The sequence below is a fragment of the Oncorhynchus gorbuscha genome, linkage group LG07, assembly GCF_021184085.1.
Source record: "Oncorhynchus gorbuscha isolate QuinsamMale2020 ecotype Even-year linkage group LG07, OgorEven_v1.0, whole genome shotgun sequence".
NCBI lineage: Eukaryota > Metazoa > Chordata > Actinopteri > Salmoniformes > Salmonidae > Oncorhynchus > Oncorhynchus gorbuscha.
In genome coordinates, this window is record NC_060179.1 from 38,305,967 (window position 1) to 38,330,384 (window position 24,418).

Genomic DNA, 24,418 nt, shown 5'->3' on the forward strand with positions numbered 1-24,418 from the left:
GATATAGTAGCCTATAGGCTAAACCAAGAAACCACATTGGTTACAAATGAAACTGTAATTTGGAACAAATAACCTTTTTTGCACAATTTATTGAATTTCTTAAAAAATAAATCCAGTGGCTGCCAAATTGAAACCGGTGCAGCAGCACTGCAACTGAGAACGGTGAGACTATGGACCACGAGAGGGCAAACTAGGCGTATCATCCATCATACTTGGCAGACAGACAGACAGGCGGATGGGAGAAGAATAGACCAACGCAGCGCTCACAAGCGATAGCACCACAACTGGGTGGAAACGAGGCAGGGGATGGATGGTATGGTCGAATATCGAATGCCAGCCTACTATATATTTAGCAGTTTAGAACACTGAAATATCTGGAGGAAATGTTCCGCCGATAACAACCGCCGTTGACTAGCTTATCCTTTGGAGATAAAGAAGAAACCATTCACGAGGTGTGTAGGCTACATATAATTTGTCTGGCTATCCGATATTTTTAAACGCAAAACCGCAGATACTAGCTATTGGCTACTTCCAAAGTTACTTTGTTGAAGTACGTTGTGGCGAAACAACTGGCTACTTTCTTAGTTTCTTCGACCTCCAATTTCATAACGGAGGAGAGTGCATTTAAACCTATGCTGCTGTTATGGTGTAATTGAACTATTTCTATAAACGTGCGGAATTCTATTTGATATTTGGACGACAACGAACTCGTGGCATAGGAGAGTGCTAATATTGTTTTGGTTGTCCATCCTTTGGTTTTCACGTGATAAGCATATTGGCTTCATTTCTGTGCTTCACGATGCTTTCTTAGCATAGATCATTGTTATGAAAATGATTCCTAACAGGTAGCCTATAAATACTGTGATTTTACAATCTTCGTGGTTCGGGAATGTTTTATTTCACCTCTATTTAACCAGAAAGGCAAGTTGAGAACCAGCTCTCATTTACAATTGCAACCCGGCCAAGATAAAGCAAAGCAGTGCGACACATACAACAACACAGAGTTACACATGGAGTAAAAACAAACATACAGTCAATAATACCGTAGAAAAATAAGTATATATACATTGTGAGCAAATGAGCCTTTCTTGTCTCGTTGGGATCTTTTGATGAAACTGAATATGGATTCAAGTCTTGGAACTCCTTTGGCGGAGGGACTCCCTCGCCCCCCCCCCCCCTACACACAGATTTCCCCTATAAGGCAACAAAACCCTAGGTTTGGTAATTAACTTAACAGGATAGAATGATTACTTTAAGGTTAGGAAAATAGTTAGGTTAGCTACTAGTTAACAGTCGTGGCGACATCTGTTTCGAATAGAACCACACTGGGACAAAGGCATGTAGAATCTCACGGTATTTTAATGCTTGTGTGGCCAACAAAGCACAGATGATATAATAGTAATCCATCCTTCATCCCCGGACCGTATGACAAGTCACCCAGTATGTGTAATTAGTTATTCTTTATAATATTGCTCTACATAGCAATCCATTTATTGTGTGTTTAGCTGTGGATGAAGAGTGCACACAATAAGCAGATACTTTAGATCTTGTTGGTGCATAGCATACGGGTGAACTGAACATCAAGGTAAGCATGAAGAATTCCCTATTGTAGGCTGTATGAGAGGGCAATCAAAATAAATCACCAAATCAAATGTTATTAATCACATGCTTCATAAACAACAGGTGTGGACTAACAGTAAATGCTAACTTTTGGGCCTTTCCCAACAGTGCAGAGAGAAAGAAAATGGATAAATAATAGAAAAGTAAAACATGTAATGATGGATAACTTGGTTATATACAAGGGGTACTAGTACAGAGTCGATGTGCAGGGGTATGAGGTCATTGAGGTAGGGGTGTACAAATACTGTAACTAGGAATAAAGTGACAGATAGCAAACAGTAGCAGCAGTGTATGTAATGTGTCAATTCATATAGTCCAGGTAGCTCTTTGGTTAACTATTTAACTAAACATTTAGCAGTCATGGCTTGGGGGTAGAAGCTGTTCAGGGTCCTGTTGGTACCAGACTTGATACATCGGCATCGCTTGCCACGTGGTAGCAGAGAGAACAGTCTGTGACATGGTTGGCTGAAGTCTTTGTCCATTTTTAAGGCCTTCATCTCACACCACCTGGTATATAGGTCCTGGATGGCAGGGATACCAAGCGGTGATGCTGCCAGTCAAGATGCTCTCATAAATCATAGCCATCACTCACAATTCTGTGGTATAGCCTAGTCTCTGTCACTCACACTCACTCTCAGATTTACTATAACTACCATATATCTATTATTGATGCAAGTCTGTTGTTCACTCTTCAGCAGTGGCTAAATCTGTGTGTTCATGAATCTGTAGATGAGAGGGACATCCTTCTTATAGATACAGGCATATAGTCATGCTTCGGAAAAGCACCTGCTTTCTCCTGCCCGTGTTTCAGGATGTCAGATTGCAGTGGAGGCAGTCTGACAGGCTGTGTGTGTGGGTGGGGGTCAGGCTGTCCTCACCTGTGTTCCTGTGAGGTTGGATAATCGTGTTAACACTGGATTTCCTATCCAGTCATATACTGTTTCTGATCCTGTGGACTTAGTTGTTTTTGAAATGGAATTGTTCCTGGAAGATCCTCATTTACTGACATGTCTGGAAATAGCTTGTGACATCATGCTAGGGAAAGGGGGATACTTAGTCAGTTGTACACGGAATGCATTCAACTGAAATGTGCCTTCCACATTTAACACAAACCCCTCTGAATCAGAGATGTACAGAGGGCTGCCTTAATCAATATTTTGGCGCCTGGGGAACAGTGGGTTAACTGCCTTGCTCAGGGGCAGAATGACAGATTTTTACCTTGGGGATTTGATCCATCAACCTTTTGGTTACTGGTCCAACACTCCTACCCACCTGGCTACCTGCCAACCCTAGTATTGTCTGTTGAAAGAAACTTGTAATGAAGCAGAATTTAAAAGCAGGTGTTGGTGTGGTGAGTAGTAGTGTCTGTTTGTGTGTAATTGCCATTCAGACAGAGGGCTGTAAAAGTACTGTCTTTTTGCAAGTTTCAGGTTTGTCTGAATGGGATGTAGGTAGAAATTAATGCCTTGGTCTGTGTTGAAAGAAGGTACCATCACGCTCAACCTTAAACAAAAATAACTTTTGGTGGTAGGCAAATATAACCAACAAATAATGCAGTCAAATGCTTAAAAACCTAACTGAAACCTTTCCCTATTCCCTCTCTTCCTGAAGTCTAGGGGAGCCCAGTGAGAGATGTCGATCCCCCCCAACCTTCTGATTCTGAACACCACCTAAAGGTCAGAGGTTGAAGGGTCAGCGGTCAGGGGTGGTCAACACCATCATGGCTGACAGTGAGGGGCTTGGCAGCGGTGGGGTTGATCTGCCCATCCTCGCACCGGGCCAGGTGTACGTGGAGGTGGAGTACGACTATGAGTACAAGGCCAAAGATAAGATGATCTCCATCAGGCAGGGGGAGTGCTATATGCTGGTCAGGAAGACCAATGAGGACTGGTGGCAGGTACGGAAGGAAGAGGGGATGAAAGCCTTCTATGTCCCAGCGCAGTACGTCAGGGAGGTGCGCCGGGCGCTCATGCCCCCACCAAAGACCCTCGTGTCGGATGGGATGGGTGGGACGATCCGGGTAAAGCCTACAGTTCTGGATATCTGTAGCACGTCCAACGAGAACCTCAACAACAGGCTAACTCAGGAGATGTCTAGTTTTGGGAGTCCGTCGCCCACCTCCACACCCTCGCCCTCTTGGGGGCACGTCACACCACCTTCTCTGCCCAAGGATGCCAACCAGAACCCAGAAAGCCTACGGCACAGCAAGCCCCCTGGCGTAGCCGATCTGGTGCTCCTACACAACAACAAGAACCATCACCACAGCAATAGCTCCAAGTTACCGCATATGCGGGCGGACTCTCCGCCTCCCAGGGCCCCCAACAACCACCATATAAACCACAACAAGAGCCATGATTCGGACCGGACTCTCTCCTCTCCTGGGGACTCCCCTGGGGAGGGGTCAGAGAAGCTCCAGAACGACTCAGAGTCTGGAGATGACCTGAGCAGCAGCTCTACTGAACACATGCAGGTAAGAGACAGTATGATGCTGCTGTTCTTAAATGGGAAGTGATTATTACAACCCTTTCTCTATCCTCATCCTTTAAAAAAAAAAATCCCTGGCTAGCAGGAAGACACTAGCGTGTGAGTGTCCTTCCCATCTCTCTCTCTCCCTCCTGTCGGAGTAAATGTTGAGTGATGGAACATCTGTCTTCCACGGTCTCCTGCAGAGCTGCCTTCATTCATCACCCCCCCCCGTGGAGAATGTGGCTTTATTCCACCCCATTGCATTGAATACTTTTTGCCAGATTTGACAAGAGCAGCAACAGTTGCTGCAGGTGCTTATTATACATTTTAAAAACACCATTACCCTTGGATCTGGGGAATCGGTTTCTGTTCTGTTCAGCAAGCGTTGGTACAGATTTGTTTTTTGGGAGGGTGGATGTTTCTCCTCTGTATGTGTTGAGGTTGTTCATAGCACCGCTGGTATAATGTGGGATCTTCTAATTGATTGTGATTTGTAGGACAGGGAGATATACTGGAGAGACGTTGGTCCATCAGGCACGTTTTGGATGTGGTTGCTGATAAAGTCAGTTTCGAGGGGCCAACTTCAACTGTGAAATAGAGCACGGATGACTTTGGAGCCTGAACCTTACTTTGAACTAACAGGTCGCTGTCAATGGCTCTTTGAGCCTTCAAGTTTAGAGCAGAGGACTACGTGAGTCAACATCCTCAGCATGTATGTTACTCAGTGGCGAAAAAAGTGAAAGAAAATTACTCAAGTGAAAGTCACCCAGTAAAATAGTACTTCAGTATGTCTAAAAGTATTTGGTTTTAAATATACTTAAGTATCAAAAGTGAATATAATTGCTAAAATATACTTAAGTGTAAATCATTTCAAATTCCTTATATTAAGCAAACCAGATGGTACAATGTTATTTTTTCTTTTCATCCAGATAGCCAGAGGCACACCCCAGCAGACATAATTTACAAACCAAGCATTCTACATTACCAAATGTATGTGGACACCTGCTCATCAAACATCTCATTTATTTTTTTAACCTTTATTTAACTAGGAAAGTCAGTTAAGAACAAATTCTTATTTTCAATGACTGCCTAGGAACAGTGGGTTAACTGCCTGTTCAGGGGAAGGATGACAGATTTGTACCTTGTCAGCTCGGGGATTTGAACTTGCAACCTTCCAGTTACTAGTCCAACGCTCTAACCACTAGGCTACCCTGCCGCCCCTCATTCCCAAATCATGTGCATTAATATGGAGTTGGTCCCCCTTTTGCTGTTATAACAGCAAAAGGGGGAGCAACTCCATATTAATGCACTACATGTTGGAACATTACTACAGGGACTTGCTTCCATTCAGCCACCAGAGCATTAGTGAGGTTGGTTCACTGATGTTGGGCTCGCAGTTGACATTCCAATTAATCCCAAAAGTGTTTTGATTGGGTTGAGGTCAGGGCTCTGTGAAGGCCAGTCAAGTTCTTCCACACCTATCTCGACAAACCAAACTCAGTTTCGTCCGTCGGACTGCCAGATGGTGAAGCGTGAATCATCACTCCAGAGAATGTGTTTCCACTTCGCTCCTGTGAAGGAGGTGGTGTTCTGTACTATCGCACAGCTAGTAGTATATACACAGAGAGCTAGTATTAATAATATGCATGTCAATCTCTCTCAGCTGATGGTTGGGATTGCACGTGGTGATCTTAGGCTTGTGCGTGGCTGCTCAGCTATGGAAACTTATTTCAAGAAGCTCCCAACAAACAGTTATTGTGCTGACATTGCTTCCAGAGGTAGTGAGTGTTGCAACCGAGGACAGACGAGTGTTGCGCATAGCGCATAAAAGTTGGCGGTCCCGTTTTGTGAGCTTGTGTGGCCTACCACTTTGCAGCTGAGTTGTTGTTGCTGTTCGATTTTTATACACTTGTCAGTGGCTGAAATAGCTGAATCCACTAATTTGATGGGGTGTCCACATACTTTTGTGTATTTATAGTGTATGTTTAGTGAGTCGGCCAGATCAGAGGCAGTAGGGATGACCATGAATATTCTCTTTATGTGTGGGAATTTTCCTGTCCTGCTAAGCATTCAAAATGTAACCAGTACTTTTGGGTGTCAGGGAAAATGTATGGAGTAAAAAGTACATTATTTTGTTTAGGAATGTAGTGAAGTGAAAGTTGTCAAAAATATAAAAGTAAAGTACACATACCCAAAATAACTACATAAGTAGTACTTTTTAAAGTATTTTTACTTATGTATTTTACACCACGCTGTAAAGACCTCACAGCACTGAAACCCTAATTTCCTTCCCCTCTTGAGATTAATCATCTAGCACTCCTCCTCCCACCCTTATGACTCATCATCATCAGGAGTGGCCTATCCTCCCGTCTGAGGTGAAAAATAATGACCCTGTGAATAAAATGTCAAGACGAGTCTCTCCTGTGATGGAGGTGGTGTTCTATGCTCTACAGAAAGGAATGGCGATGCTCTGCCTTCTTCACAACACTATCAACAAGGCAGGTCCTACAGACCCTAGTTTTATCGCACCTTGATTACTGTTCAGTTGTGTGGTCAGGTGCCACAATAAATAAAGGCTGGCCCTTGGATTTACACAGAGAGCTAGTATTAATAATATGCATGTCAATCTCTCCTGGTTGAAAGTGGAGGAGAGATTGACTTCATCACTACTTGTATTTTTGAGAGGTATTGACACGTCGAATGCACCGAGCTATCTGTCTAAACTACTGGCACACAGCTACGATGTTATCGCCAATAGCGATTATTGGAGGACCAAAAAAAGCCGATACGGATTAATCTGCCTTTTTTTTCCTTTCTTTTTTTTCTTTCTATTTTTTGTGTATTTTTTAAAATATATACATTTTTTATTTGTAATAATGACAATTACAACAATACTGAATTAATACTTATTTTAACTTAATTAATATAATACATCAATAAAATCAATTTAGCCTCAAATAAATAATGAAACATGTTCAATTTGGTTTAAATAATGCAAAAACAAAGTGTTGGAGAAGAAAGTAAAAGTGCAATATGTGCCATGTAAGAAAGCTAACGTTTCAGTTCCTTGCTCAGAACATGAGAACATGTGAAAGCTGGTGGTTCCTTTTAAGTCTTCAATATTCCCAGGTAAGAAGTTTTAGGTTGTAGTTATTATAGGACTATTTCTCTCTATACGATTTGTATTTCATATACCTTTTGACTATTGGATGTTCTTATAGGCACTTTAGTATTGCCAGTGTAACAGTACAGCTTACATCCGTCTCCTCGCAGCTACCTGGGCTCGAACCAGGAACACATCGACAACAGCCCCCTCGAAGCAGCGTTACCCATGCAGAGCAAGGGGAACAACTACTCCCAAGTCTCAGAGTGAGTGACGTTTGAAACGCTATTAGCGCGCACTCCGCTAACTAGCTAGCCATTTCACATCGGTTACACCAGTCTAATATTGGGAGTTGATAGGCTTGAAGTCATAAACAGCGCAATGATTGAAGCATTGCGAAGAGCTGCTGGCAAAATGCACAAAAGTGCTGTTTGAATGAATGCTTACGAGCCTGCTGCTGCCTACCACCGCTCAGTCAGACTGCTCTCATATCAATATCAAATCATAGACTTAATTATAACATAATAACACGCAGAAATATGAGCCTTAGGTCATTAATATGGTAGAATCTGGAAACTATAATTTTGAAAATAAAACGTTTAATCTTTCAGTGAAATACGGAACCATTCCGTATTTTATCTAACGGGTGCCATCCATAAGTCTAAATATTGCTGTTACATTGCACAACCTACAATGTTTAGTCATAATTACGTAAAATTATGGCAAATTAGGTGGCCCAAACTGTTGCATATACACTGACTCTGCGTGCAACGAACGCAAGAGAAGTAACACAATTTCACCTGGTTAATATTGCCTGCTAACCTGGATTTCTTTTAGCTAAATATGCAGGTTTAAAAATATATACTTCTGTGTATTGATTTTAAGAAAGGCATTGATGTTTATGGTTAGGTACACGTTAGAGCAACAACAGTCCTTTTTCGCGAATGCGCACCGCATCGATTATATGCAATGCAGGACATGCTAGATAAAATAGTAATATCATCAAATGTATTTATATAGCCCTTCGTACATCAGCTGATATCTCAAAGTGCTGTACAGAAACCCAGCCTAAAACCCCAAACAGCAAGCAATGCATGTGTAGAAGCACGATGGCTAGGAAAAACTTCCAAGAAAGGCCAAAACCCAGGAAGAAGTTTTAGGGGTGGCCAGTCCTTCTGGCTATGCCGGGTGGAGATTATAACAGAACATGGCCAAGAGATTATAACAGAACATGGCCAAGAGATTATAACAGAACATGGCCAAGAGATTATAACAGAACATGGCCAAGATGTTCATAAATGACCAGCATGGTCAGATAATAGGTCTGGGACAGGTAGCACTTCCGGTGAACAGGTCAGGATTCCAACACGGCCAGGTGGACTGGGGACAGCAAGGTAGTCCTGAGGCATGGCCCTAGGTCCTCCGAGAAAGAGAGAGCAAACTTTTTTGTTTTAATTTTACCCCCTTTTCTCCCCAATTTCGTGGTATCCAATTGTTTAGTAGCTACTATCTTGTCTCATCGCTACAACTCCCGTACGGGCTCGGGAGAGACGAAGGTTGAAAGTCATGATACACAACCCAACCAAGCCGCACTGCTTCTTAACACAGCGCCATCCAACCCGGAAGCCAGCCGCACCAACGTGTCGGAGGAAACACCGCGCACCTGGCAACCTTGGTTAGCGCGCACTGCGACCGGCACGCCACAGGAGTCGCTGGTGCGTGATGAGACAAGGATTTCCCTACCGGCCAAACCCTCCCTAACCCGGACAACGCTAGGCCAATTGTGCGTCGCCCCACAGACCTCCCGGTCGCGGCCGGGTACAACAGAACCAGGGCGCGAACCCAGAGTCTCTGGTGGCACAGCTGGCGCTGCAGTACAGTGCCCTTGACCACTGCGCCACCCGGGAGGCAGAGAGAGTATACTTAAATTCACACAGGACACTGGATAAGACAGGAGTACTCTAGATATAACAAACTGACCCTAGCCCCGACATAAACTACTGCAGCATAAATACTGGAGGCTGAGACAGGAGGGGTCAGGAGACACTGTGGCCCCATCAACATGTGTAGTTATAACTAGTGATTGTGATTGATTGATTTTTATAAGATAAGTTTAATGCTAGCTAGCAACTTACCTTGGCTTCTTACTGCATTCACGTAACAGGCATGCTCCTCGTGAGGCAGGTGGTTAGAGCGTTGGACTAGTTAACCGTAATGTTGCAAGATTGAATCCCTGAGCTGACAAGGTAAAAATCGGTCATTCTGCCCCTGAACAAGGCAGTTAACCCACCGTTCCTAGGCCGTCATTGAAAATAAGAATGTCTTCTTAACTGACTTGCCTAGTTAAATAAAGGCCCCCAAAAATTCAGATTTACGATTGTTATGAAAACTTGAAATCGGCCCCAATTAATCGCCCATTCCGATTAATCGGTCGACCTCTAGTCTCTTCACAGTCCCCAAGTCTATGGGAGGTACATAGTACTACATAGAGCCATGACTACATGGAACTCTATTCCACATCAAGTAACTGATGCAAGCAGTACAATTAAGATTTTAAAAAATATATAAAAAGACACCTTATGGGACTGTGAAGCAACACAAACATTAGCACACACATACGCACTATACATACACATGGATTTAGTACTGTAGATATGTGGTATTGGTGGAGTAGGGCCTGAGGGCATACAGTGTGTTGTGAATGTATTGTAATGTTTTTAAAATGGTATAACCTGCCTTAATTGATCTTAATCAGCTAATGAGGATCCATAATAAATACAACTGGATATTGTTTTTTTCCTCAATTCAGGATTGTGAAGGCTCTTTGTGGAGCAGGAGGCAGCTGAGGGACTGGGCTTGAATAGAAACTAGGTCATATCAGCTGAGGATCTGTCGCCCCACTGGCCGCGGGACCTGTGTTTGTGTGAGGACGAGTGTGAGAATGGTGTGTGTGAGAGAGAGTCATGTGTTTGGGCTGGAAAAGAGGGAGAATGGAACTTATGGTGGAACATGGTCGGTGATGTTGGACCATGGCGGGGCGGACCGTGGTTAAAATTAGAATGGTATGATTATGCATCCTGTTGAACAAAAACATGCTAAATTATCTTCTGTGTGTCTGTCACTCACCAGAATTAACTTTATGCTTGTCAAATTGGCGACCATAATCGTACACATTCGCCCATGTAATTTTCATGTGCTTCAAAGGGTTTTAGTTGAATGTTTCTGACAGACTGTAGCGCCAACGGAGCGTATGAATAGCCTACCGAAGGTTGGCTCTTCCAGTGAACTGCAGAGATTGTTCACTGTCTGGTCAGGTGAAACCTGCTCTCTTTCACTTTGTGGTCTTTAGTATTTCCTATCTGGCCAGTTGCTATGCATGTGATTGGCCCTGCAGTGCAGCCAACCAACCAACACTTCGATTTCCTGTGTCATTGCAGGGTTACAGAAAAAGATCTGTGTATATGTGCTAAACAAAGCACTTTCAGTATGAGCCGAGACAGTAAGTTATTAGAAGGCTCTTTTTCTCTGTTCTCCACTTCTCCTTTTTCTACCAATCCCATCTAACCTCCCCTTGCCTGTATCCTTCTCGGTCCATAAGAGAGAGAATGTGTGTGTGTGTGTGTGGGGGGGGTTTGTCAGTGACAAGCCTGTAGTCTGGTGCCAGCTGGTCTCCCTAGCCTAGCTACATTGATTTGAGCTGTACAGTGAATGATGGTAAACCTCTGTGTTACCATATTCTCCCTGCCTGTTTAATTCCTTTCTCTGTAGGATGGAGTGGCCTACATTTCTCTGGCCAATACACAACTTTGGTTCATTGTCAATGTGACCTCTGAATTCCACGTAGATACACCCCCCCCCCCCCTTCTAAAAGCACAGCCCCTATGCTCTTATTAAAAGATTGGCCAAATAAGACCATTTCCTTACTTCGCAAGACCCTGGCCTGGCATCTGTATGGACTGGTATTTCAGTTTTTTGACACAATGTGGGCCACCTTCATGTTCTTGTTCTCACGCTCTACTACGAGATATGAAGGAGATTCTGAAGCGGAGTGGCTTAAGACATTTACATTTTTCAATTCACATTATGGCCTTAACTTTCATTGTGGCTGGCAATACAACATTCTTGTTCCGCAGCTCAATTTGACCGCAAATATCACAGCAGTCACAGTAAGCACAAACTATTCTAACCAGATTTCCATCCAACCTTTTTTATGTGAGTAAAGTACATGTTGAATTAAACATGTCATGACAGGCGTGATGGAAACACATTTTTTTTTCAGTAAATTTTCCAAATGTCTTCAACACAAAATACACTAGACAAGGTGAGAGATGTTTGTGTGGGTAAAATGAATTATGCGAATAATGTCGTTGGAAACGCTTTAATGCGCAAATATTGATATAATGACCATCATATCGAAGTACACTAGGAATCACGTGATGAAACGTTGTGTGGTCTTCCCACTACGACTCGTCGGGAAAGCATGCAGTTTGTTGACATATAAATGTTGATGAATTTCACAGGGTGGGTGAAAGTGCAAGGTGATGAGCTTTCCAATAAATATCTAGGGTCTTGTTCTGGTGACATGATAATTGAAATATAAATAGTTTTGCTCTTTTGTTCATAAAATCTCATGATGTGGACTTAGAGTGCCTTTGCCAATACCAGAGTGGGAACAATCGATATATAATGGACAAAAAACGGAGAAAACGACTCGGTAGAGTTGAAAATGCCAAGGAAACCCATTCATCTTGTATGTTTTATTAGGTTCATGGTAATTTAACTGCAAAATGTATTTGTATGTGCACTATGTTATCATGCACAGCCTTATCTGAAACAAGTACATTTGATGGAAACACATCACAGTGGGAAAATGTGCATATTGTTTTTGTCGCTTTTTGAATATTCGTATGAAAATCTGTTGCCAGTTGGATGGCAACCTAGCTACTAACAAACTGTTTTATTTTAAAACATATTATACTATAGAACAGGGCCTGGACGATACCATTATCGCAATATTTCTTTCCCTTGGGGAAAAAATGAAAACACAATGCAGCTGAAACACTTCGGTCCTTTAAAAAAACCTGCTTTATGTAAAATATTGTGTGCTATAGCTTGGAAAATATATACATGTAACTATATATGACAACATAATGATGTTTGTTTCCAACATTAGGGCTGTTTTCCTAAAGAAATTTAATCCGTCTCCTGTTTTGTTTCCTTGCTACGATACTAACGAGCATCGTGATGTAGTCCCGGTCCTACTATTGAATAATGCAACCAAACCATATTACACTCTTGAATAATGCAACGATTTACAAGCATGTGAAGACACTTATTTTCTCTTCTGTAGGCTACACTGTTTAGCTTCAAGACAAAAGCACAGAGTTGCTAACATGTCTTCATTAAGTAATGTTAGCCTATCAAAAATGAGCTGCATCATTACAACAAAACAGGCTTCATTTTTATCCATGACATGCAAATCATTACATGTGGTAAAAGAAAATTGCGACGGAACTTGGGTGAATTCACTGCGGAGTTGTGACATGCTGTTTTTATTTTTTATTTTTATGGGAGCCCATACCCGCCCCCCAAAAAATGCCTCATGATTTGTTAAGGTGCACAATTTAGTCTGTGATTGTCAGATCGACTGTAGCCTACTGAAAAACAACCACAGCTGCTGGTAGACTCGAAAAGCCTATGCGCTCTGTTTACATCTGGGCCAGGAGAAGTGTAAAAGCATGTTTTTATAGCCTAAGCTATGCATGTATAGTCTAAAATAAACCCATTTGTTTGTGTTCTGAGAAAATGTGATACAAGTTTGTTTCTATTCAAACTTCGGGTGGCTAGGCTAATATAGACTTTTTTAAATCCAAAATGATTGACTGGAATTAATCAATCAACACTAGTGATGACATACTCATAAGGTATCTTTTTAATTACAGATGCAAAGGCCTACATGATGCAACCTTGTCTACAGCAATCTCAACCCTGTTAGTTTTTGTCCAATCGCAGTTCTCTCTTTGTCTGTGTAAAGGGTTTTAATATTTTCATCCTCCCTAAATTCAGGAGTTTTTTATATTTTTTAAATAAAAATTATATGGCTGATATAATTTTTATTTTTTTATTTTACAGCTGATTTATTTCTGTCATACTAAGATCCAGAGTTGGTTAGATTAGCCTACTAGCAGATCAGGAAAAACTCAGGGGCACAGGAAAATAATTCCCCCACTACTCTGGGACCTGTGGTGCCACATTTTCAGAATATAATAGGCTATTACTGCAATTTCAGTTACACTCAATAAAACAAGTCTCAAATATTAGGAAAATGTCTGTACATTTCAGCTGTTTCAAAAACATTGCTCTGCTATTACAATTTTATACTGTAGGAGTGTTGGCTCAATGAGACAATTTATTTTAAACTGCCCTGCTTCAAGGACGAGTGTCGTGCGCTACCTCTGGATAAGACAGCAAGTTTACATTTGAGTAATATGTGTAGCAGATGGTAATTTTAACTCAAAGTTTAAAGTTTTAAAAAATAGTGTAAGTGTGAAGAGGCTCGCTCTCTTTCTCTCTGACCGTTTTCACATTGAGGATAGCAAAGGGACATTTTCAAGAGGTTCTCAAGAGGTATCGGTTCTTGAGACAATGCAATGCTTTTGAATGAACGTGATGAGTGATCACATTTCGAGCAGGGCAGTGTAAACATAATTATCTTGTTGAGCTCAATACTCTGACAGGCTGACTACACCGTTCGCGTCATGTGCGCGAGCTTTGCAAAATAAATGTAGAAATCTATATTATTCAATTATTGCATCCACACTGCTCGTGTGCGCCAATGAGCATCTGCGTTGCCATGGGCTAAAATAGAAGTCAGTTGTATTTGTGACGCAGATCATGCTGCAAGTCCTGCCTCTCCCATCTCCTCATTGGTTTATAGAAGCAGGTACCCACGTGCCATCTCCTCATTGGTTATACCCATGTGGGTGACTGAAAGACAAATGAGGTCAGTGGAGGTAATGCACCAAATTAATATAATTGGTTGAGTTTGTTTTAATATTTTAACCTGCGTGCCGTGATCACGTTTGGTGTGGAGGGACAAAATACATTTATGCACAATGGGAGATGGGCAGTAGAGAAAATATTGCAGTTTTAAAGCTTTCAGCAATTTTGCTCATTTTGCCATAGGGAAGAGATTTTACAGTTTTCCTGCAATTCTACACATTTTAAAATGACTTGTGCCATGTTTTTTATATGTTTATTTTCCAATTAAAAATAAATTGACATACTTTTGAATGGGATGGCCAATTTAGAGGACAAAACTTCCCCCACTTACACAAAATAAAACAATATAAGTATAAGAAGTAAGAAGAAGTACAGTATAAGAAGACAGCATACTGTAGTCATTACAAGCAGTGTATTTAAAAATTTTTTTTACCCCTTTTTCTCCCCCAATTTCATGGTATCCAATTGTTTTTAGTAGCTACTATTATAGCTTACGTGCCGTCCTTGGTCAGCTCTCCCGCTATCTCTCTCAGAATGACCTTCTTGATCCAAATCAGTCAGGTTTCAAGACTAGTCATTCAACTGAGACTGCTCTTCTCTGTATCACGGAGGCGCTCCGCACCGCTAAAGTTAACTCTCTCTCCTCTGCTCTCATCCTTCTAGACCTATCGGCTGCCTTCGATACTGTGAACCATCAGATCCTCCTCTCCACCCTCTCCGAGTTGGGCATCTCCGGCGCGGCCCACGCTTGGATTGCGTCCTACCTGACAGGTCGCTCCTACCAGGTGGCGTGGCGAGAATCTGTCTCCTCACCACGCGCTCTCACCACTGGTGTCCCCCAGGGCTCTGTTCTAGGCCCTCTCCTATTCTCGCTATACACCAAGTCACTTGGCTCTGTCATAACCTCACATGGTCTCTCCTATCATTGCTATGCAGACGACACACAATTAATCTTCTCCTTTCCCCCTTCTGATGACCAGGTGGCGAATCGCATCTCTGCATGTCTGGCAGACATATCAGTGTGGATGACGGATCACCACCTCAAGCTGAACTTCGGCAAGACGGAGCTGCTCTTCCTCCCGGGGAAGGACTGCCCGTTCCATGATCTCGCCATCACGGTTGACAACTCCATTGTGTCCTCCTCCCAGAGCGCTAAGGACCTTGGCGTGATCCTGGACAACACCCTGTCGTTCTCAACTAACATCAAGGCGGTGGCCCGTTCCTGTAGGTTCATGCTCTACAACATCCGCAGAGTACGACCCTGCCTCACACAGGAAGCGGTGCAGGTCCTAATCCAGGCACTTGTCATCTCCCGTCTGGATTACTGCAACTCGCTGTTGGCTGGGCTCCCTGCCTGTGCCATTAAACCCCTACAACTCATCCAGAACGCCGCAGCCCGTCTAGTGTTCAACCTTCCCAAGTTCTCTCACGTCACCCCGCTCCTCCGCTCTCTCCACTGGCTTCCAGTTGAAGCTCGCATCCGCTACAAGACCATGGTGCTTGCCTACGGAGCTGTGAGGGGAACGGCACCTCAGTACCTCCAGGCTCTGATCAGGCCCTACACCCAAATAAGGGCACTGCGTTCATCCACCTCTGGCCTGCTCGCCTCCCTACCACTGAGGAAGTACAGTTCCCGCTCAGCCCTGTCAAAACTGTTCGCTGCTCTGGCTCCCCAATGGTGGAACAAACTCCCTCACGACGCCAGGACAGCGGAGTCAATCACCACCTTCCGGAGACACCTGAAACCCCACCTCTTTAAGGAATACCTAGGATAGGATAAAGTAATCCTTCTCACCCCCCCCCTTAAAATATTTAGATGCACTATTGTAAAGTGGCTGTTCCACTGGATGTCATAAGGTGAATGCACCAATTTGTAAGTCGCTCTGGATAAGAGCGTCTGCTAAATGACTTAAATGTAATGTAAATGTAATATTGTCTCATCGCTACAACTCCCGCACAGGCTCGGAAGAGACTAAGGTTGAAAGTCATGCGTCCTCCGATACACAACCCAACCAGCCGTACTGCTTCTTAACACAGCGCGCATCCAACCCGCCAGCCGAACCAATGTGTCGGAGGGTACACCGTGCACCTGGCAACCTTGGTTAGTGCGCACTGCGCCCGGCCCGCCACAGGTGTGGCTGGTGCGCGATGAGACAAGGACATTCCTACCGACCAAGCCCCCCCCTAACCCAGATGACACTAGGCCAATTGTGCATCGCCCCACGGACCTCCCGGTCGCGGCCGTTTACGACAGAGCCTGGGCGTGAACCCAGGGACTCTGATGGCACAGCTGGCGCTGCAGTACAGTGCCCTTAACCACTGCGCCACCCGGGAGACTCACAAGCAGTGTAGTTAAGTCAAAAATAAATACAGCACATAGCAGCAGATCATCAACCCAGTTATTAAGCGGGACTAGATCATTTATCCAGTATTGGCTGCCATATTTTGTAAAGCATTGGACTTCTATTGGAGGTATTGTATCGACTCTTTTCCATATGTATTACATTCCCTAAATCCCATAACCACATTTTCAAAGGTAGGAACACTCTCCGATTTTCAAAATTGCAAAATGAGCCTTTAGGCTAATGGAGTACAAAGAGAGACAGCCTTCCCGAAAATGAGAGGCCAGTAAGCATGTAATTTAGGACATGTCCAAAATAAGTGGGTCAACGTCCCCTTATCCTGCTTGAACCTCTCTCTCTGGTGAGGTGTCCGTGAATATTTTATTCAGTTTTACTTTTGAGTAATGTAACCTGTGTATCACCTTAAACTGTACAAGATTGTGTCTGGCATTCACTGAACTGCGTTTTATATTCCTGAGAGCTTCTACCCAGTCCTCATCTAAGATTTCTGAAGCAAGTTCTTGTTCCCAACCCCTTTTTAATAGTGTCTGTGGATACCTCTATGTGGGCCTGTAGCACATCATACAGTCTAGAGACTTTTGAATGGGGTTTGACAAGGATCAGGCTATTTGGCTTAATGCCACACTGTGGGATTTGTGTCCATAAGACATTTCTGATTTGGAGGTATCTGAAAAAATGTGTTGTTGGCATGTTAAACTTACCCTGTAATTGTTGAAATGAAGATAACTGACCAATGTATAAATTACAATTGTTGTGAGCCCCTTCTCCAGGATAGGGGGTAGTATTTGGAAGTTTGGATGACTGAGATGCCCAAAGTAAACTACCTGTTACTAAGGCCCAGAAGCTAGGATATGCATATAATTGGTAGATTTGGATGAAAACACTCTAACGTTTCCGAAACTGTTAAAATAATGTCTGTAAGTATAACAGAACTGATATGGCAGGTGAAAATCCATCCAGGAAGTGGGATATTTTTGATGTGTGTGGTTTTCAATTGAATGCCAATACAGTTTCTATTGGGTTAGGACCCAGTTTGCAATTCCTATGGCTTCCACTAGATGTCAAGTCTTTAGACTGTTTCAGGCTTGTATTCTGAAAAATGAGGAAGAATGAGACTATTTTCTAAGTTAACTGTAGTAAAAACTACAGTTTTGGAGGACAAAGAATACTGAGTTGCATTCAAAGAACACCATACCTACTGTGAAGCATGGGGGTGGAAACATCAGGACGACTGATCCGTGTAAAGGAAAGAATGAATGGGGCCATGTATCGTGGGATTTTGAGTGAAAACCTCCTTCCATCAGCAAGGGCACTGAAGATGAAACGTGGCTGGGTCTTTCAACATGACAATGATCCCAAACACACCGCCCGGGCAACGAAGGAGTGGCTTCGTAAGAAGCATTTCAAGGTCCTGGAGTGGCCTAGCCAGTCTCCAGATCTAGAAAATTTTGGGAGGGAGTTGAAAGTCCGTGTTGCCCAGCAATAGCCCCAAAACATCACTGCTCTAGAGGAGATCTGCATGGAGGAATGGGCCAAAATACCAGCAACAGTGTGTGAAAACCTTTTGAAGACTTACAGAAAATGTTTGACCTCTGTGATTGCCAACAAAGGGTATATAACAAAGTATTGAGAAATGTTTGTTATTGACCAAATACTTATTTCCACCATAATTTGCAAATACATTCATAAGAAATCCTACAATGTTATTTTCTGGATTTTTTTCTTTCTCATTTTGTCTGTCATAGTTGAAGTGTACCTATGATGAAAATTACAGACCTCTCATCTTTTTAAGTGGGAGAACTTGAACAATTGGTGGCTGACTAAATACTTTTTTGCCCCACTCTATATCGACATAACCTGAAAGGCCACTCAGCAAGGAAGAAGCCACTGCTCCAAACCCGCCATAAAAGAGACATACTACGGTTTGCAACTGCACATGGGGACCAAGATCGTACATTTTGGAGAATTCACCTCTGGTCTGATGAAACAAAAATAGAACTGTTTGGCCATAATGATGATGTTATGTTTGGAGGAAAAAGGGGGAGGCTTGCAAGCCGTTGAACACCATCCCAACCGTGAAGCATGGGGGTGGCAGCATCATGCTGTGGGGGGTGCTTTGCTGCAGGAGGGACTCGTGCACTTCATAAAGTATATATCATCATGTGGAATGAAAGTGATGTGGATATATTGAAGCAACATCTCAAGACATCAGTCAGAAAGTTAAAGCTTGGTCGCAAATGGGTCTTCCAAATGGTCAATGACACCAAGCATACTTCTAAAGTTGTGGCAAAATGGCCTATGGACAACAAAGTCAAGGCATTGGAGTGGCCATCACAAAGCCCTGTCCTCAATCCTATGGAATTGTTTTGGGCAAAACTGAAAAAGCGGATATGAGCAAGGAGCCCTACAAACCTGACTCAGTTACATCAGCTCTGTCAGGAGGAATGGGCCAAAATTCACCCAACTTATTGTAGGAGGCTTGTTGAAGGCTATCCGACACGTTTGACCCAAGTTAAACAATTTAAAGGCAATACTACCAAATACTAATTGAGTGTATGTACACTTCTGACCCCCTGGGAATGTGATGATAGAAATGAAAGCTTAAATAATTCATTCTCTACTATTATTCTAACATTTCACATTCTTAAAAAAAGTGGTGATCCTAACTGACCTAAAACAGGGACTCTTTTACTAGGATTAAATGTCAGGAATTTTGAAATGTAAATGTATTTGGCAAAGGTGTATGTAGACTTCTGACTTCAACTGTATGTGTGAGATCTATATATATTTTATTTTTGGGTGGTGGGAATAGGCTTTCATATAGTACATCTCAACTCCCCAGTGAATAATACCCACGGTTTCAGTCATACTTTGCTTTTACCAATTTACTTTTACTAATGATTTGCATGATATAAATAAAAATGAAGCATGGTTTGTTGTAAGGTAGGCCTACTGTACTTTAAAATTCTAATTAGAGGGGTAATCGTATATTTTTGATAGGCTAACGTTACTTGATGACGACGTTGTTAGCTTTAGCTAGCACTAACTATGTGCTTTTCTCTTGAAGCTAAAATGTAATGAGTGTATAGATGGAAAAAAGTCAAAACTTAAATGGGAGGCAACAGTCATAATATAATGGGCTTAACAGCCAATGTGCATTATTTAACATTTACTATTAAAATTGTACTCACTTGTTGGAATTGTTTACAAGTTGCTAGCTATACCATAAAGCCTTCAATATTTTCATTTTCTGTGGTTTGGTAACTTCCTATTGATGGACTCTGGCTGGACTAAAGTCCAGTCAAAGTATGAGGGGTTCGTCTTGCAACGGAGCTTTCAACCGCAAGGGGGCATTGCATTTCCACTCCATTGTGGACGTCCCAATTGAAATACATGACATTCGGTTTAACATAACGGGGTACTTGTGGGTAATGTGAACAAGGCATGAGAGGTGTGAGCTGTACAATGGCTAAACGTGACCACCATCTTCGTCTGACTTTTATGATTGGACTATTCTGCTAGATGCTCTAATGTAGGTTTTCTCAAGCTTTTTGTGGCCGGGACCCCTTTATGACAGCAAATTCATCGCTGACCTTATGATCAGAACACAGCTCAAGTTTGATTTTTTTAAATACCATACGTGGAGTTTTACTATGACCCCGGCAGTGCATGGCCGGACCAATCAATTCTTTAGCCCTGGGAAAGAACAGACCCACCTCTTGGCATCGGAGAAAAATAAATCAATTTTTATGCTATTTTCCTGCAATTCTACACATTTTGTCATGGGGCAAATCAAATCAAATTTTATTTGTCACATACACATGGTTAGCAGATGTTAATGCGAGTGTAGCGAAATGCTTGTGCTTCTAGTTCCGACAATGCAGTGATAACCAACAAGTAATCTAACTAACAATTCCAAAACTACTCTCTTATACACAGTGTAAGGGGATAAGGAATATGTACATAAGGATATATGAATGAGTGATGGTACAGAGCAGCATACAGTAGATGGTATCGAGTACAGTATATACATATGAGATGAGTATGTAGACAAAGTAAACAAAGTGGCATAGTTAAAGTGGCTAGTGATACATGTATTACATAAGGATGCAGTCGATGATGTAGAGTACAGTATATACATATGCATATGAGATGAATAATGTAGGGTAAGTAACATTATATAAGGTAGCATTGTTTAAAGTGGCTAGTGATATATTTACATCATTTCCCATCAATTCCCATTATTAAAGTGGCTGGAGTTGGGTCAGTGTCAATGACAGTGTGTTGGCAGCAGCCACTCAATGTTAGTGGTGGCTGTTTAACAGTCTGATGGCCTTGAGATAGAAGCTGTTTTTCATTCTCTCGGTCCCAGCTTTGATGCACCTCGCCTTCTGGATGATAGCGGGGTGAACAGGCAGTGGTTTGGGTGGTTGATGTCCTTGATGATCTTTATGGCCTTCCTGTAACATCGGGTGGTGTAGGTGTCCTGGAGGGCAGGTAGTTTGCCCCCGGTGATGCGTTGTGCAGACCTCACTACCCTCTGGAGAGCCTTACGGTTGAGGGCGGAGCAGTTGCCGTTCCAGGCGGTGATACAGCCCGCCAGGATGCTCTCGATTGTGCATCTGTAGATGTTTGTGAGTGCTTTTGGTGATAAGCCGAATTTCTTCAGCCTCCTGAGGTTGAAGAGGCGCTGCTGCGCCTTCTTCACGACGCTGTCAGTGTGAGTGGACCAATTCAGTTTGTCTGTGATGTGTATGCCGAGGAACTTAACTTGCTACCCGCAGAGAGAACTTTATAGTTTTAAAGCTTAAATACAGTGCATTTATGTTCATTATTGAGATTAAAAATATCCCTGTGAGCCTCCCAGACCATGCATAGCCCGGTGCGTTACATCGCAGTGCCTCGTATCAGTCGGGCTAGAGTGGGCATCGAGCCAGGTGCCATGAAGCCGGCTCAGCGCATCTGATCTCCAATGCGTCTCCTCGGGCTGGGGTACATGGCACCAGCCCTATGCATGGTGTCCACGGTTCGCCAGCACAGCCCAGTGCGGTCTACCACCTCGCCGCACTGGCCTGGCTACGGGGAGTATCCAGCCAGGTAGGGTTGTGCAGGCTCGGTGCTCGAGACCTCCAGTGCGCCTCCACGGTTCGGTCTATCCGGTGCCTCCTCCACGTACCACGCCTCCGGTGGCAGCCCCCCGCACCAGGCTGTCTCTCAATCTCCTTCCTGCAGGTGCTCCGGCCTGTCCCGAGCTGCCGGAGTCTCCCGTCTGTCCCGAGCTGCCGGAGTCTCCCGTCTGTCCCGAGCTGCCGGAGTCTCCAGTCTGTCCCGAGCTGCCGGAGTCTCCCGTCTGTCCCGAGCTGCCGGAGTCTCCCGAGCTGCCGGAGTCTGCAGTCTGTCCATTCGGGACCCATTGCTAGGGTCCCCGCCGACCTCTGGCACCACGGAGGCGGGTTAAGAGGTGGAGAAAGACTATGGTGGCGTGGGGTCCAATTCCCGCGCCAGAGCCGCCACCGCGAGACCCTCCCCTAAAGGTTCAGATTTTTTGGGGGAAGGGGGGGTACTTGTCACGTTCTGACCTTAGTTTTAGTTAGGTCTTTTATTTTAGTTGGTCAGGGCGTGAGTTGGGGTGGGCATTCTGTTGTTTTCTATGTTTTGTTCTGTTGTTATTTTTCTATGTGTTTGGCCTCGTATGGTTCTCAATCAGAGGCAGGTGTCAGTTGTCTCTGATTGGGAGCCATATTTCGGTAGCCTGTTTTCTATTGTGTTTTGTGGGTGGTTGGATCCTGTGTTAGTGTTATCACCATACGGGACTGTTTCGGTTGTTTATTTGTACTTTTGTTATTTTGTTCAGTGTTCTGTTGATTTTATTAAATATATCATTATGGACACTTACCACGCTGCACATTGGTCTGATCCTTGCTACTCCTCCTCTGATGAAGAGGAATTCCGTTACAGCAAGTAATTACTCTAATCTTTAGAATTGCATTGTATTCATTAGATTCATTTTTGTTTCTAAATGAAGTCATTTTGAGAATAAATAAATAATTCTACATCTCAAAATAGGACGCTGCCCCTAGACGTTCTTCGTTCCAAACAAGATATCGAACTGGCTGGTATGGGCTAGTCAAGACAAATGTTGGTTGTCTTTTTGTAGCTTTCTTTTAGCAGACTCAACAGTAACCAGCATATTGCTAGTATTTTCACTATTGAAGGATCCTATCCATAAAATATATAAGCTCAGTGAGCGAATAGACTATTTTTGCTCTAGACAGTTTTACAGTTTGTGTGTGCTGTGTGAAGGCATCAACTCATGTACTGCTTGAGAAATTGTGGCTCGTAGGAGCGTGGTGGTGCTTGAATGAATGGCCAATCATATGCTTAAATACAAATAGCATATGAATTTTCTGCATGTCGTCTTCTATGGTTTTCAATACTAGACTATGACCGGGAATCTAAATGTTGAACTGGATCGCAAGCATTTACTGAAGTTATTGGGCTTGGTTGGGCCAGTGACTGGAGAGATCTACTGGCCCTACTGATTTCCTGGCCCCGGACCAGCAGGCCATCGCATCGGACCCTGATTACGCTGTAAATACACCCTCTAAACTTATTCCATGGAACCCTTGGCCAAAATTTGGTTTAATATGTTATTAGAAATATTCATAAAACTGAAATGTAAAAAAATGGTGTGTGTATATATATAAAGTGGGAGGCCGCACAAGCTCACAGAATGGGACTGCTGCGTGCTGTAGCGCACAAATTGTCTGTAGTCACTTGCAACACTCACTACCGAGTTCCAAACTTCCCCTGGAAGCAACCTCAGCACTATAACTGTTTGTTGGGAGCTTCATGATATGGATTTCCATGGCCGAGCAGCCGCACAAAAGCTTAAGATCACCATGCACAATGCCAAGCGTCGTCTGCAGTAGCGTAAAGCTCGCCGCCATTGGACTCTGGAGCAGTGGAAACACGTTCTCTGGAGTAATGAATCATGCTTCACCATCTGGCAGTCCGACGGACTAATCTGGGTTTTGCGAATGCCAGGAGAACACTACCTGCCGAATGCATAGTGCCAAATGTAAAGTTTGGTAGAAGGAGGGATAATGGTCTGGGGCTGTTTTTCATGGTTAGGGCTAGTCCCCTTAGTTCCATTGAAGGGAAATCTTAATGCTACAGCATACAATGACATTCTAGATGATTCTGTGCTTCCAACTTTGTGGCACCAGTTTGGGGAAGGCCCTTTCCTGTTTCAGCATGACAATGACCCCGTGCAATGACCCCAAAGCGATGTCCATACAGAAATGTTTTGTTGAGATCGGTGTGGAAGAACTTGACTGATCTGCACAGAGCCCCGACCTTAACCCCAATCAAACACCTTTAGGATCAATTGGAACACCGAGCCAGGCCTAATCGCCCAACATCAGTGCCAGATCTCACTAATGCTCTTGTGGCTGAATGGAAGGACATCCCAGGTCCTCTCAGCAATGTTTCAACAGCTAGTTTAAAGCCTTCACAGAAGAGTGGAGGCTATTATAGCACCAGAGGGGTGAAACATTAATGCCCATGATTTTGGAATGAGATGTTCGTCGAGCAGGTGTCCACATACTTTTGGTCATGTAGTGTATATACACTGATGAAAAATATAAACGCAACATGCAAAGTGTTGGTCCCATGCTTCATGAGCTGAAATAAAAGATCCCAGAAATGTTCTATGTGCCCAAAAAGTGTGTTTCTCTCATTATGTGTGTAACAGATGTTAATCATACTCTCCTTGCGTTGTGTTAAGGTCAAATAAATCACCCCAGCCAGTGGTCCCAGTTGAGCGTTATTTATTATCTGTGATTAAATAGGAAACATTACG

The 24,418-nt window shown here is 43.3% G+C and overlaps 1 protein-coding gene across 5 annotated transcripts in view; it reads left to right on the forward strand.

Moving 5' to 3' along the window:
* Positions 1–224: 224 nt before the first annotated feature.
* Positions 225–24,418, forward strand: part of LOC124039840 (rho GTPase-activating protein 12-like) — a 108,405-nt gene continuing 84,211 nt past the window's right edge. For 2 of the 5 annotated variants that reach the window (XM_046356291.1, XM_046356294.1), the window contains exons 1-2: positions 225–452; positions 3,232–4,090. In XM_046356291.1, the coding sequence (XP_046212247.1) occupies positions 3,341–4,090 (750 nt within the window). In that variant the 5' untranslated portion in view covers positions 225–452; positions 3,232–3,340. Of the gene's footprint in view, positions 453–1,002; positions 1,586–3,231; positions 4,091–24,418 lie in introns of those variants that run through there. The other 3 variants (XM_046356293.1, XM_046356295.1, XM_046356292.1) reach the window with 3 other exon arrangements.